This window comes from Athene cunicularia (genome assembly GCF_003259725.1).
Source record: "Athene cunicularia isolate RWA chromosome 2 unlocalized genomic scaffold, athCun1 chr2_part1, whole genome shotgun sequence".
Classification (NCBI taxonomy): Eukaryota; Metazoa; Chordata; class Aves; order Strigiformes; family Strigidae; genus Athene; species Athene cunicularia.
The window spans coordinates 27,738,388-27,751,162 of NW_020799095.1; the positions used below are offsets into that span (position 1 = coordinate 27,738,388).

A 12,775-nucleotide genomic window follows, 5' to 3' on the forward strand; every position below is an offset into this window, starting at 1 on the left:
CCCCCACTTCCCCGCCGCCGCCGCCCCTTGTGCCCGTGCACGTTCGGCGGCCCTAGGTCCTCCCCACCCCCGAGGGGGCAACTTCTCACCGCCCCCTTGGAGCGGCGGGGGGGGGGAACGGGGCGGCGGTTGACACCGGAGGTGTCCGGGCCGTGTCGTTTCCTTTTTACCACCTGAAGTTCTGACATGTCGCTTGTGTTTCGGCGAGACAGTCAATAAAAGCGAAGTGGAACGTCTGATCCAGCTCTTCGACACGCTGGTGGCCGAGTCCGGCAGCCGCTTTGCTGCGGCGGGCTTGAGCCGGAGCACGTTCAGAGACGCTCTGTACAGTGCCTTTGGCATGACGGACGACATGATCATGGACAGAGGTGAGGGCCATAGCTCTAAAAAAGATGTAAGATTGTGATTTTTATCGTTACTGACCCGATGAGCATGCCCGGAGAAAACAGTGCCGTCTCATCCCTGCAAGGACAGCATAGGAGGGGTTATGCCCAGGAGCTGCTGAGTAAAGGGTATCTTTTTTTTTTTTTCTTCATGCGGAATGGTTTTTCCTTAGTGACTCACGCTCTGGTAGAAGGGAGACGAGCCAGAGGCAGCTGTAGTGCTGCTACCCTGTGGCTGTTTCTGTCGCAGCCACCGCGGTGTCGTGACAGAAGAGGGCAGCATGGCGTCGCTCGCCTCCTCCGGGAGCTGCTGCCGCTGACGGGCAGCTCTGCCTCGGGCTCGGAGCTCCCAGAAGGGCATTCGGTTACAGGAGGTAACTTCTGCGATAGAGGTGCTGTCAACAGCTCTGAAGGGGCGAGGCAAACGATACGGGGAGATGAGAGTAATGAGCCAAGTAACTGCTTCAAAATAACAGTGTTTGCACGGATTAATAACGAGGGCCTCATTGCAGTTGCTGTGAAAGTCGCATGAATGATCTGTGAGGTACAGATGTCGAGAGGATGTGGAGGAGGCATGAGTCTATCAAGAGCCACCCCTTGGTTCAGCTTTCTCCTGTTCCCTAGCAGGAGGGGTATTTAAATGCCATAAAATAAAACTTTTTTTGCCATTTTATGCCACAAGTCAAGTGTTTCTTGGAAGATACCCTACAGAGCCATCTTCTTAAAATTATTATAATGTTTACATACACGAGGGATGTTTTCACTTTGCAAAAGCAAACATACTGTTTTCCAGTACTGTTTTCCAAGTTTGAGAATAGGTTGAGATCGTTTCGGCCCCAAGACTCTGATCATTCGCTTTACCGGGTTAAACTCCAGTTCCAAAATGCTTGGCTCTGCGTGTTGAGGTGTTCCTGTAGCCAACTTACTAATTAACATTCTAAAATATTGATTAGTATAGGTAGTTGATGCCTTGAATTGTATCTTGGATTTGAAGTACTATATTACAGGCTGTATGAATAGTGAAGCTGCAAAATGAAAAGTTTCTTAAGGAGGGGAACAGAAAAAAAATTCTGGTACATGAAAGGTAGAAGGTTATTTTTCTGTATATTTAAAATATTTATGTATTGTTTTGCAGATTACTTTCTCCAAGACTTTCTGAGAGAAAACCTAGTAATTAAAATCTTCAGTATGCAGCTGTGCCTTAGTGTAAGGGATATTGGTTTATTTGGTTTACATCTGCATGGAAGCGTACTTCCTGCCATTCAGTCAAGGAAAGCAACAGATCATATGTTTTATCCCAGCAGGATTCTGGAGTGAAAGATCAGTAAACTGAGGGGGAAAATCCTCTTCATTGTTACATCTTAGAAAGTTTTAAGAGGGGTAATCATACCTTGGTGAAAGCAGAGAAGCATCTTCAGAAAAAATACGGGTTTATATTTTCATTGAATTTAAGAAAATATTCCTTTGTTTGTGTTTCCCTAATACATAAATTTAAAACATGTCTAATACATTTCCCAGTGTTCCACACTTTTGATAGAGACAATGATAACTGCATCAGTGTGGTGGAATGGGTGGAAGGCTTATCAGTATTTCTTCGAGGGACACTGGAAGAAAGGATTAAATGTAAGATTCATCTGTATGCCAGTATTTAGTAGTAATCATTGAATTCATGACTATTAAATTACCCATTGCTTTTGTTATAATTTAGTAGTTACTCTTATACAGCATTTGGTAATTGAATATTTTCTTCCCTGTAGTTTAATGCAAAGAAACTGAGTTCTGAAATGGCTTCTCTGAGACACGTTTTTGTGTCTAAACTGGCATTATCATAGCTGCCACCTTATTTTGTTGCTTACAAAACAAGCATTTGAACTAAGCTTGTCCTATAGTATACAGTTTGGATGGAATGTCTGGTTTTGTATTCACACAAAATTAGAAAGAAACAGATGTAGCTCAAGGGTAATTTTGGTTAAATAACACAGTCTCAAGCCAACCAAGACCTGTGCCAACATTAATTTGCTGGCACAATGGGGACACTTAGCAGCAACTGCATTAATTCCAGCAGTTTTTCAGCTTGGAAGTATAGATGGAAAAACTGAGTCTATTTGTAAGATGGTCATGAGAACCTCCACAGTAATGACGGAGAAAGATAGGGCAGAAAAAAAGTAAGCAAGAACTGGAGAATTTTATCAAGCAGAAAAAAAAAGAAACACAAAAAACAGGGCATGTGAGGAAAAAGGAAAATGACAGCATGCTGTTTCCATAGTTCCCAGGTTGCAGTGTCAGCAATCCCTAATGCACTATATAAATTCATCTGGAAGGCAGCCTGTGATGTCACAACACTAGGATGTGTGCCCAGGGTGTAATTCAGTATGTCAGTACAACTACAAGCAGTAAAATACACAGCCCTGCCATAAGTGCTATATATTATTGCATAGTGATATACAGTGCTGTCTGTCGTAACTGTATGCCAGTACATTTTTTCACTGTAGACATAGTATTTATCAGGAGAAAACCCCTCTTAGGTTCCAGAACTGAAGAGGTTGGTTGGTTTGTTTAAGTAAGTTTTGTGAAGGATAGTAAAGTTTATTATGGTTTTAGATTTCTGATTCTGGGGAGGTAGAAACAGAAGAGCAATTAGGCATACTCATCCTTAAAATACTCTTACAGGGATTTTCTCTTTGCACCAAGGGATACTTTGCTTGTCTTTTCCATGCTAGTACAGCTCATTTTTCCTTTTACTTTACTTTTCTAGCCTAGCTTCTGAAATAATGAGGCTGGTTTTTGCAGGTGTAAAGTCCTGACATAGACAGCTGGTCCCCACCATGGGAAATTTGGCTTCTAAACCAGAACCTTGTTTATATTCTAAGTAGACAATGTTAGAGAAGTTAAGTCCTGTAAGTTACTGTGAACTGAAGATTTTATTTGAGCAGAATGAGATTTTAACTATGAATGCTAAATAAGCAATTATATGTAAATATTATATATGGTAAATGTGGCTCAATAGGTTATCTGTACAACATAACAATTCTCATCTTCTGTCTATACGTAACAGACATGTTTAATGGTGTGTGATATAGTTTGTATGTACTTTAAATTGGTTTATCTTTCAAAAAGACTGTTTTGAGGTTTACGACCTGAATGGTGATGGATACATTTCAAGAGAGGAAATGTTTCAAATGCTGAAAAACAGCCTTCTCAAACAACCATCAGAAGAAGATCCTGATGAGGGAATCAAGGACTTGGTAGACATAGCACTGAAGAAAATGGCAAGTACTTACTGTGAAACTGGAGTGTCTTTCAAACCTTCGTTAAGTGAAACTTAGAACATTCCTATGAGGTAACAAAATACTGTGTCTGATTTACAGTTCGATTCTGAGCCACAGACTTAGTTATGTACTTGAGATAAACAAGTCTCCTAAGCCGAGCCAGAGATAAAATCCAGATCTATTGAGTCCCAGTCCAGTATCCTCAATGAAAATATTCATTTATTGTATGAATCTATTACATACTTTATGTATAAGCTAGCATGTATATGTGTGCATACACACGTATGCATGCCCAGTCAAAACAAAAGCCAAGTCAAATGTTGAAAATTCAAAAGTGTTAACCTGCATTTATTCTAGTGTTGGGCATCTACAGTGGCTTTATAATTAAGTACAGTTGTGTTTTATCAATTGATCATGAATGTCTTTATCCAATTTATGTATTCTATTACAATAGTAACCTCAAGGTTATCAATGTAAAACTCGTCTTACCGTGATTAATCTAGGATATCCAGATCAGCCAGGGACAGTGTTTCAACATTTTCATGAAATCAAGAAATACAACCTCCCCTCCTATGGTGGTGTTCAAAAAATCTCACATAAAACCAGGTCTTGAATCCCAACTCCTTTTATTTAACCCCATCTTTCCTATTTTTCAAACCCACCCCTTCTGCACACCCTCAGCTGAAAGATCCATCTTACCCTTAGTTCTTGAGAACGCTGTATGTAGTCTCACAGAAAGCAAGCTATGACTCAGCAATTTGTTCATCTTTGGAGCACCGACATGCACAGCTTTCCTGCAGGTTGTGTCCAAAGTGAAGACCTTCATGTTCTGGGCAGTTGATAAGTGGCCTGTGCTAGTCCAAGCACAAGCACTATGGCCTAGACATAATGAATCTTCATATATGTAAGAACATGTTATAAACTAACCATGTACATAAACCTGTTTCAGCTTTTCCGTAGGAACTTAATAAAGCTCTGATACGTGTTTGAAAAATGTCCAGATCTGATTTGGCTGCTGGGCAGTTGTCCAAGTAGGATATTGCTGCTCATCTCAAATAACTAAACAACTATTAGATACCCCAAAATGCATCTGTGGAGTCCATCACTCAGAGAAAAAATAACTCTTGGAGCAACTGCCTGTAGGTACAATGGTGTTGTGACCAGTCCCATGATATTGTTTTTCGTACTTAAAAGTATTTGTAATGAACATACTCATGCTGTGCTCTCCCTTGTGCTGAGGAGCGTAAAAGGTAGTGGGTACCCAGTCACTTCTGTTTCTCTTAAGCATCCAGTGGGAGGTTTTCCTGTTTAGGATGCTCTGTCTACACAGCTTCTTGCCCTCTGCTTTTCTAGCCATTAGAACCTGTGCTCCCTGCACATTGACCAGCTCTGATGGTTCCGTGGCTTGATCTTCAAAAATTTTGATTTGGCCCTGTGCCTTGAACACTGGTCATACCCACTCATCAATCTCCACTTAAAGCCTTACTTTATGCGGTTTAAGGAAGTACTTACACTCACCATAGCATTTGTTGGTGTTTGAAGCTAACATCAGTAGAAACAGGAGGTGTTCAAGTTGCAGAAATACTGAAAACACAAGGATGGTTTTCCTACCCTCAGAGGAATGTGCTGAGATTCTGCAGTATGAAAGAAGTGGGCTGGCTTCAGCGTATTGCACCATATGCTTCTGGGTGTTGTATGTGAAAAAGACAGGGCAGAAGTATGCCTACTGTAGAAATCACTAGGGGGAATTATTTCCAGCCTCATGAATAGGATGTAGGTAGACTCATGACATAAATACATCTATAGAATATACCTAACATTTTCTCCTACTTTATCTCAGTGCAAATGTGCTTGAGATTTGTCCGTACAATTCTCAGCTAAGCCTCTTCCCACATAAATGTTTTGCCTTCTCTGGAATTCTCTTAGCAAAGCCATATAAGATAGTTGAGCTTGCTTCACCCTTCACTCCTCAGGTAGAGGCAAATGCTACAGATCTTGTCTGAGCAGAGACTGATGGCCCAAAGAAAATGATTCTTGCGTACAATCACACTAAAAATAGACCATGGCAATGAAACACCTGTTAAACAAAAAACCAAATACTACAAGTAACCCTCCTTTGCTGAAGAGTTCCTTTCCTTTTGTAGGACTATGATCATGACGGCAAGCTTTCTTTTACGGACTTTGAAAAAGCAGTCAGAGATGAAATTCTTCTCTTAGAAGCCTTTGGACCATGTTTGCCAGACATAAAGGTACATCCTTGAGTTTAAAAAGGAAGTACAATACTTCCTGTAGTGTTGGTAAACAAGATGTACGTAATACGGTATTAACTGTCATTACATGGGGCCTGCTGGTACCAACTGAGAAATGCTTCAGTTGTGATACACATACACTGAGTTCACAGTTGCCTTTCACAGCACTGATGTTTCCTTACACAGTCAAACACTGGTACCAGAGGATTTAAGAACAGTTTCTGCTCTGTTTGTCTGTCCCAGGGCAGCAATATAAAGAATGATCCTCAGTGAGAACCTTCTCAGACTAAGAAAATGAGACCATTCTCTCAAATTGTTTATCTGAAAGCTGTCTAGGAATACAATTTTTTTTTTTTTCTTCAGTGCCACTGGCAACTGATGGCAACACTGCCATTACCTCAGTTACAGCCTCTTTCAGGAGAGGCTGGTAACTTTCTGAAAAAAATACCTTGAGAACTTTCTTCATCTCAGAATGTGGCACTGCTGTTTTTTAATTACATCTAACCAGGCTTTATTTATTAGCAATACACCTAATTCAATTCAGAGGGGTTTTTTTTGGGGGGGAAGATGGTAATTTAGAACATGCTCATTTTCTCAGCATTAAGTTCAACTGTGGAGAGTGCTTCTGCTCTATAATAAATATTTTTTTCCTAATCTAATGAACATTATTTTATTTGAACTGTGTGTCATTTGTAAATACTGAAAGTTGTGCCTTCATAGAGATGGAAAAAAAAATTCTGAAATGCATGCAGTAATTCCTAGAAACAAAAGCTAAGGCTGCTGAGAACATGGCAGGCTTTTATTTGCTGGAAACCTACACTTCCTGCCAGCTCACCTACCTGGGGGGCAGGAGCACAGGAGGGAGGAGTCTTGCAGCCATGATTGCATGACAACATCATGTCAGCTGTAAAACAGCAGTTTCCAAAACGCCAGACTTCTGGCAGGCTGTCAAAAGACTTTCAAGGGTTTGGGAAAACCCAGGTAAGTGCATACTTTGTTTTTTACAGCAGTGAAAAAGCTTTAAAAAGTTTCAGAAAATTACGTTCACTAATCAGCACAGAAAAAAAGACATTTTCTGTCAGTGTTGGTGATAAAGCGGATGCACAATTCAGGCTAATCATGGCAAGAGGTGGAAAACTGGGCTTGTTTCTTGCTTACAGTATTGTGTTCCCTGTTCTGTACTCAACTGCTGCCTTTTTACTAGGTCTCTAGTTTCACTGCTAAAAAGAGAACTCTTATTTACATGTCCTTTCAAGTCCTAAAAGCAATAAATAAATTTCAGCTATGAGCTCTGCATGAAGAAAACTTAATAATTTACTGGATTTCCCAGTGGGGTTATGTTGGGGAAATTTAATTGTACCCCCAACACAAACACTAATTTGTACTTTTTTAAAAAAATGTAACAAATAATGTATTGGACAGAGTCCTACCACCATAAGCTTTTCAACAATGAGCTGGCAGAGATGTGCCACGAGCTGATTCTTTACATATGCTTGCACCAGCACCAACCCTGGGAGCATCAGTGTGGGGCACCTAATTCCAGTGCTGGGTTCACCCCCTGCCCCCCAGCACCAGTTCTACTGCCCAAAGGTGGCCCATGAGCACTTCCCACTCCAGGACTGTTAGAACACAATGCTGTGGGTATTTATCACATCACCAAGGGAAATTTCAGGCCTTTACACTGTCATCTCACTCCCCTATATTCCTGCTTGCAGGCATTTTAACTCACTCTGCAGCTGGGCTGCCTTACCCTCTGTGCCAGATCATTCCTTACACATTAGCACTGCTGAGCACTTAATCCAAATTTCCTCTTCATTTACGACTTTGAATGTTCTGCCTGGTCTCTCAGTGATGACATCATTAATGTTATGGAATTTACCTTTTCTAAGCTAAAAAAGAAAGAGGTAGCTTAAGTGTCCCTGATTACATGTTTTGGTTTTGCATCTTCAATTCAATTTAAATCCTTTAGTTAACTGATATTTTTTTTTTTTTTTTTTTTTTTTTTTTTTTTGAAACAGAGCAGTATGGCATTTGAGCAGAAAACTTTCCAGGACACCCGTAAACTGTAACTCCAAGTGGAATACTGTTCTAAGAGACTTTCTCTTCACCATTCTTCACGGTATAGTAAAAATAGGAGCAACCTGAAACTATTACTAAGTTTCAGTATTCCTTTACTGTGAAAGCTACTGAATAAATATTATTTACTTCTATTACTTTACCTAAATACAGTTCTTCAATGAGTTATGAAATATGTTATCATGAGGTACACAGGAGAAGACTGTAACCACAATGTAGTATTGTTCATTCCAAGAAACAAATTGATACAATTTTTAACAGGGAATGGCCTGGAAATACAGTATAAAGTAGTTTCACTTTTTACATTAAAAAAAATAACAATTTTAAACTATATCCTTTAAAAAGGGACTGTTGGAAGATGCTGCCAGCAGTATCTATATTCTTCTTCTCTGCTTTACAGGTGGTTTGGCTGAGCTGCATTCTGGGTTTTCCACAGATGTTCTTGAAACAGAATCTGCTACCTAAATTAGGAAAAAAAAAATTTCTTAGTAAACTGTAACCAGCTTTTTTTAATGTCATATCTCCAAAATTTGAGTATTAGGAGGGATGTATTACTATAATCACACGTAGTTAATTTTCTTGCAGAAAAGGGGAAAAAATAACAACAAAGGCAGCATTATGCACAAAAGAGATGAAACTTCTAAGTGTTAACAGTATCGCTTCTGTATTTTAACCACAAAATTATTTCAGATACTCAAATGATATAGAGTATTACAATATCTGTATCACTCCTCTCCCTACCAGAGGTGTTTTCAAAGTAAGGTTTACACTTTTTAAACTCAGGTATTTCAGAAAGGGAAAGGAAAGCAAAACTATCACATATTTTAGAAATTTATTTAATATAAGAAGTGCCTATTTATCAGTTTGACTGGAGATAACCTCTTTCAAATCAGTCTAGTTAGTCACAGTCAAGGGAGCTTTTTCATATCTTAATTTAAATGGAAAGTTGTATCAGAAGTGTTTGACCTGCTAATTAATACCTTGCCTAAGAGGTTATATAGCTTAAGACATGCTTCTCAGCATACCATGTGTGATTCTGTACATCTTACAGTGCCATAAGAAGTGCTGTAGCAAAACTACATTGAACTCGGACTTTTTTTTTTTCCCTCCCCCTTTCAATCAGAAACCACATACAAGTACCACACTGGAGTCAGAAGGACTACCTCCAGAGTTATCTTGCTCCTCCACGTGGAAAAAGTGTAGTTTACTAAAAATCATTTAGGATCACACACATTTATACTTTCTCAAGTGTAGTGTAAGAGATTTGGAGTAGAATAACCTGCAATATTCTGCATTATGGAAGAGCTGAATAGTAACAACTAGCTTTAAGTGGGAAAAACTGATAATGCTGAGTAAGTGTTAAATTCAGTTATCTTAGGATCTCTGTTTTTATGGATAGCAAGCACAAAATACGTATGTTTGAAAATGAAAATATCAGAACTTTCATAATCCATACCTCTTTTAGTTTATTTCGAATTAATGCAGCTGAAGCATTCAATGAATCATCATCCATATCCACTTTAGGTATTTCTGGTAGCTGGGGACCAATAATGACTTCAGTATTATCCACACTTGTTCCAATGAGAGAAAACTTGTTACCTTCTTCTCTCTTCCTCTTACGTTCTTGGAGGTGAGTTGTACGAGGCATAAACCGGTCAACTCCATTATCAATCGGAACCGTTCTTCGCTGCATTAAGTTAGCTGGTGGAGTATGTCCTCCCAGATGTACACTGGGAGTTAGGAGTGTGTTTTGACCAAAGTACCCAGACGTTTCACCACAACTGTTACCATGGGGAAGTGTCAGTGGGCTCTGCTGATGATTCCCAGATGGATGCCCTATGTTGTGAGATACCCCATGAGAACTTGTAAAGTGGGATGGATCCCAGTTACTGGCTGCACATGATCCTGACATACTCCATGGACACTCAGGCTTGGAGTTCTTTGAGACTGTCTTCTTAGGCCCCTCTGCTTTCCGTAACAAAAAGCAATCTTTAAAAGAACAAAAAAGTAGCTTCACTGTTTTATGTCATTATTAGTTCTAACATATAAGAAAACAAACCATGTAATATGATTACAGAAGCAACACTGTATTCCCAACCACCTTTCCGTGATTTCTTTTTTCCTACGTGGCACCTTTCAAACTAAAGTTTTTCAGCTTAGTCCCTCTGGTGGTTTGCAAGGAGTGCCTAAGCAGAAGTATTTCAGCAGTTTGGAGAACACGAGGAAAATGTTTCTAATGTGCAAATCAATTATTTTTTACCACTAGCTATTATTTCAAGAAGGACAGGCTGCTGTGCAATGCTGAAAAAATCATGTTAAAAATCACATTATTTTACTCCCTTTAAACATCCTCATGCAATGAATAATGATATCAAAGTACATAAGCACAAGGAAAAAGAAGCCCGTGCTAAGCAATTTCCTTATTTCTCCACTTGCCCAGCCTTCAGTGCTGCCTGGGATCCCTGCAGTACAGTAGCCTTTGTAAACCCAGTCCATTCTTAGCATCCCTCCAGTGTAGGCTGGAGAAATTTTTTGTGGAAGGTTCTGGTGTAGTTACTTCCCTTACAAAACTCTCCCTGTGGGCATGCCTGAATAAACTAGAACAAGGGTGCAAAGATAATCCCAAATTTTCTGCCAGTGCTTGAAATTTATGATAACATTTTGAAAAGAAAACAAAAAGAGAAGGAAATACTTTGTTACTGAAGCTTAAGCATTTATTTTAGTCTTAACCAAAAATAAAAAGTTGCTCTGAAAAAGATCCAGCCCTCTAAATATTGAAAGATGTCTCCCTTCTGCTGCAAGCATACTTAAAAAGCATCTTCAAAACAAGTAGATAAAAAGCATTTTCTTTAACAGGCACTTCAGCCAAAACCTCACTCACCCCTGAAGTGAGCTGTTAACATTCTATAGGAAATTTAATTACAAACCTCTTTGATTTGTTGTTTTTGCGATATACTTTCTTCTGTCCTGCAACTTCTCCCTGGTTTCTTGGACTGTTTCAAATTCAGGAGCGTAGCACACATGCAGCAAACTACCAAAGAAACTTCGTTCATCCATTTTTTTCTTGGCCACCCTGAAGGGAATTAAATTGTATTGGCAAAACTGAGGATTTCACTTCAAGTCTCTAGAATCTTAACAGATTGTATATAAAGAAGCTGTAAAAGATTAAGACAAGAAGAGGCAGATACTGCCCTGTCCGATACCTTGCACATTGTAGTTTCTGGAATTTTAGAAGATAAACTTCAGTAAATTGCTCTGCTGGATATTCATCTAGAGCATGATACTCTTCAATGGCACCATATAATGCAAATTGTTCAACTAATTCCTTCATAACACCTAATGCAGGAACTCCTTGTATTAGTAAATAACGAGATTCCAAGTTGATAGTATAAACCTGGAAAAAAAAAAAAGAATATTCTAAAATGTTCACATTCTAGCTTTACTGCAAACACAGGGAATTTTCTCTGGTTTTTATGGTTCCTCAAATCCTCAGGGTGCTGAAAATCCATCTGTGCTCTTATTTTGACTTTGGACTCTTTCAGGAGCAGTAAGTCCACACTTATCTGGGACACCTTCATCACTGAGTGGGAACTGAACTCAAGCTCCTTACTCAAAGTAGAACACAAATTAGAGCTGACTCTTCTACACCAGGTTAGTGTGCTGCCATTTGCCAAGTAAAAGCTCCTCTGGCCAACTTCCTTACAAAACGGACTAGTAACCAGTTAATATGAGGCACTACCAAAATAAGAGACAAAAACATTGAAAAACTGGTCTTGTTCACTGGCAGAAACATCACGCAGGTAAAAAACAGGAAGGGGAAAAAAAAACACCAGGGGCAGATCATGTCTCTGCAAAGCTGTCTTCTCACTATAGTGACCAATCCCTGTGTGTTTAAGACAGACCTATACAAGTAAGGTGCTGAGAAAAACAAGATCTTCCCCCATCAGGTTAAAAAGCAAACCAACCACTATCCTCTACTTCGTTAATGACTGTCATGTAACGCAGAGTGTAAGGAAAGTTCCGTGACAGCTCACTGCAAACAACAGCTAAGCCGTAAGACCAAAGGAAATTAATTCTGAATTTAAAAAAAGCCCAACATTTAAACCGCATGAGCTACACCTTTTTCAAGAAACAGCAAATGCAGAACAAAGAGGTAACCATTTAGGAAACCAGCTCTCAAACTGCCAGCGCAAAAAGTAGTCTCCACAAATATAATAGGTCATGCAAGTTGTTCCTGTGACAGCAGATTACTCCTACCTGCTCTGCCTCGAGTCTGCCCCTGACGGTGCCGTTACAGCGCACTGTACGTTCATGAAACACGTCAAAGGCAAATGCAGCGTTTCTGCTGCTGTAACGCCAAGTTCCTGGTCCGGAGCAGGCGAGGCCCAGGCTGCGCCGCCTGCCCTTCCCCTCGCCAGAGCTGTCGGGTACCGGAGCCCAGGCCCTGCCGGGTTCGGTGGCGCGGTGGCGAACCCCGCTCAGCTCCGCCAGTTTCCTTGCGCTGCTCCTCGCCTTCGGTTTTGCGCAGAACTAGCCTGCCTGTGCCACACGCACTGCGCTGCGGTACATTTACAAAACGCAGTGCGGGAGTTACTCGTTTACTGGACCCAACTCCAGCCCCTCCATCGGTGTCTGCTGCCCGCCCGAGCCCGCGCCCCGGCAGGGGAAGAACTGAAGAACGTCCCGGCGGGGGACAAGCCCTAACAAAGGCGACCAGACGGCGACACGGCTGCAGCCGGAGGAGCGCAGGGAGCCCGGCGGGTGAGCTCCCTGCCCGCCCCCGAGAACCCTAAGCCAG

At 40.6% G+C, this 12,775-nt stretch overlaps 2 protein-coding genes across 2 annotated transcripts in view; one reads left to right on the top strand and one right to left on the bottom strand.

Moving 5' to 3' along the window:
• Positions 1-8,135, top strand: part of EFCAB1 (EF-hand calcium binding domain 1) — a 10,124-nt gene extending 1,989 nt beyond the window's left edge. The window contains exons 2-6 of the mRNA XM_026843226.1: positions 142-368; positions 1,902-2,006; positions 3,501-3,652; positions 5,797-5,901; positions 7,920-8,135. Of these exons, the coding sequence (XP_026699027.1) occupies positions 142-368; positions 1,902-2,006; positions 3,501-3,652; positions 5,797-5,901; positions 7,920-7,970 (640 nt within the window). The 3' untranslated portion in view covers positions 7,971-8,135. The remainder of the gene's footprint in view (positions 1-141; positions 369-1,901; positions 2,007-3,500; positions 3,653-5,796; positions 5,902-7,919) is intronic.
• A 40-nt stretch (positions 8,136-8,175) lies between these two features.
• RBM48 (RNA binding motif protein 48) lies at positions 8,176-11,973 on the bottom strand. Its single transcript, XM_026843232.1, has 5 exons — positions 11,956-11,973; positions 11,181-11,410; positions 10,905-11,050; positions 9,434-9,966; positions 8,176-8,438 (listed from the first exon to the last, which is right to left on the bottom strand). Exons 1-5 carry the CDS (start codon positions 11,971-11,973, stop codon positions 8,352-8,354), a joined length of 1,014 nt encoding a protein of 337 aa, XP_026699033.1. The 3' UTR covers positions 8,176-8,351.
• Positions 11,974-12,775: the final 802 nt, after the last annotated feature.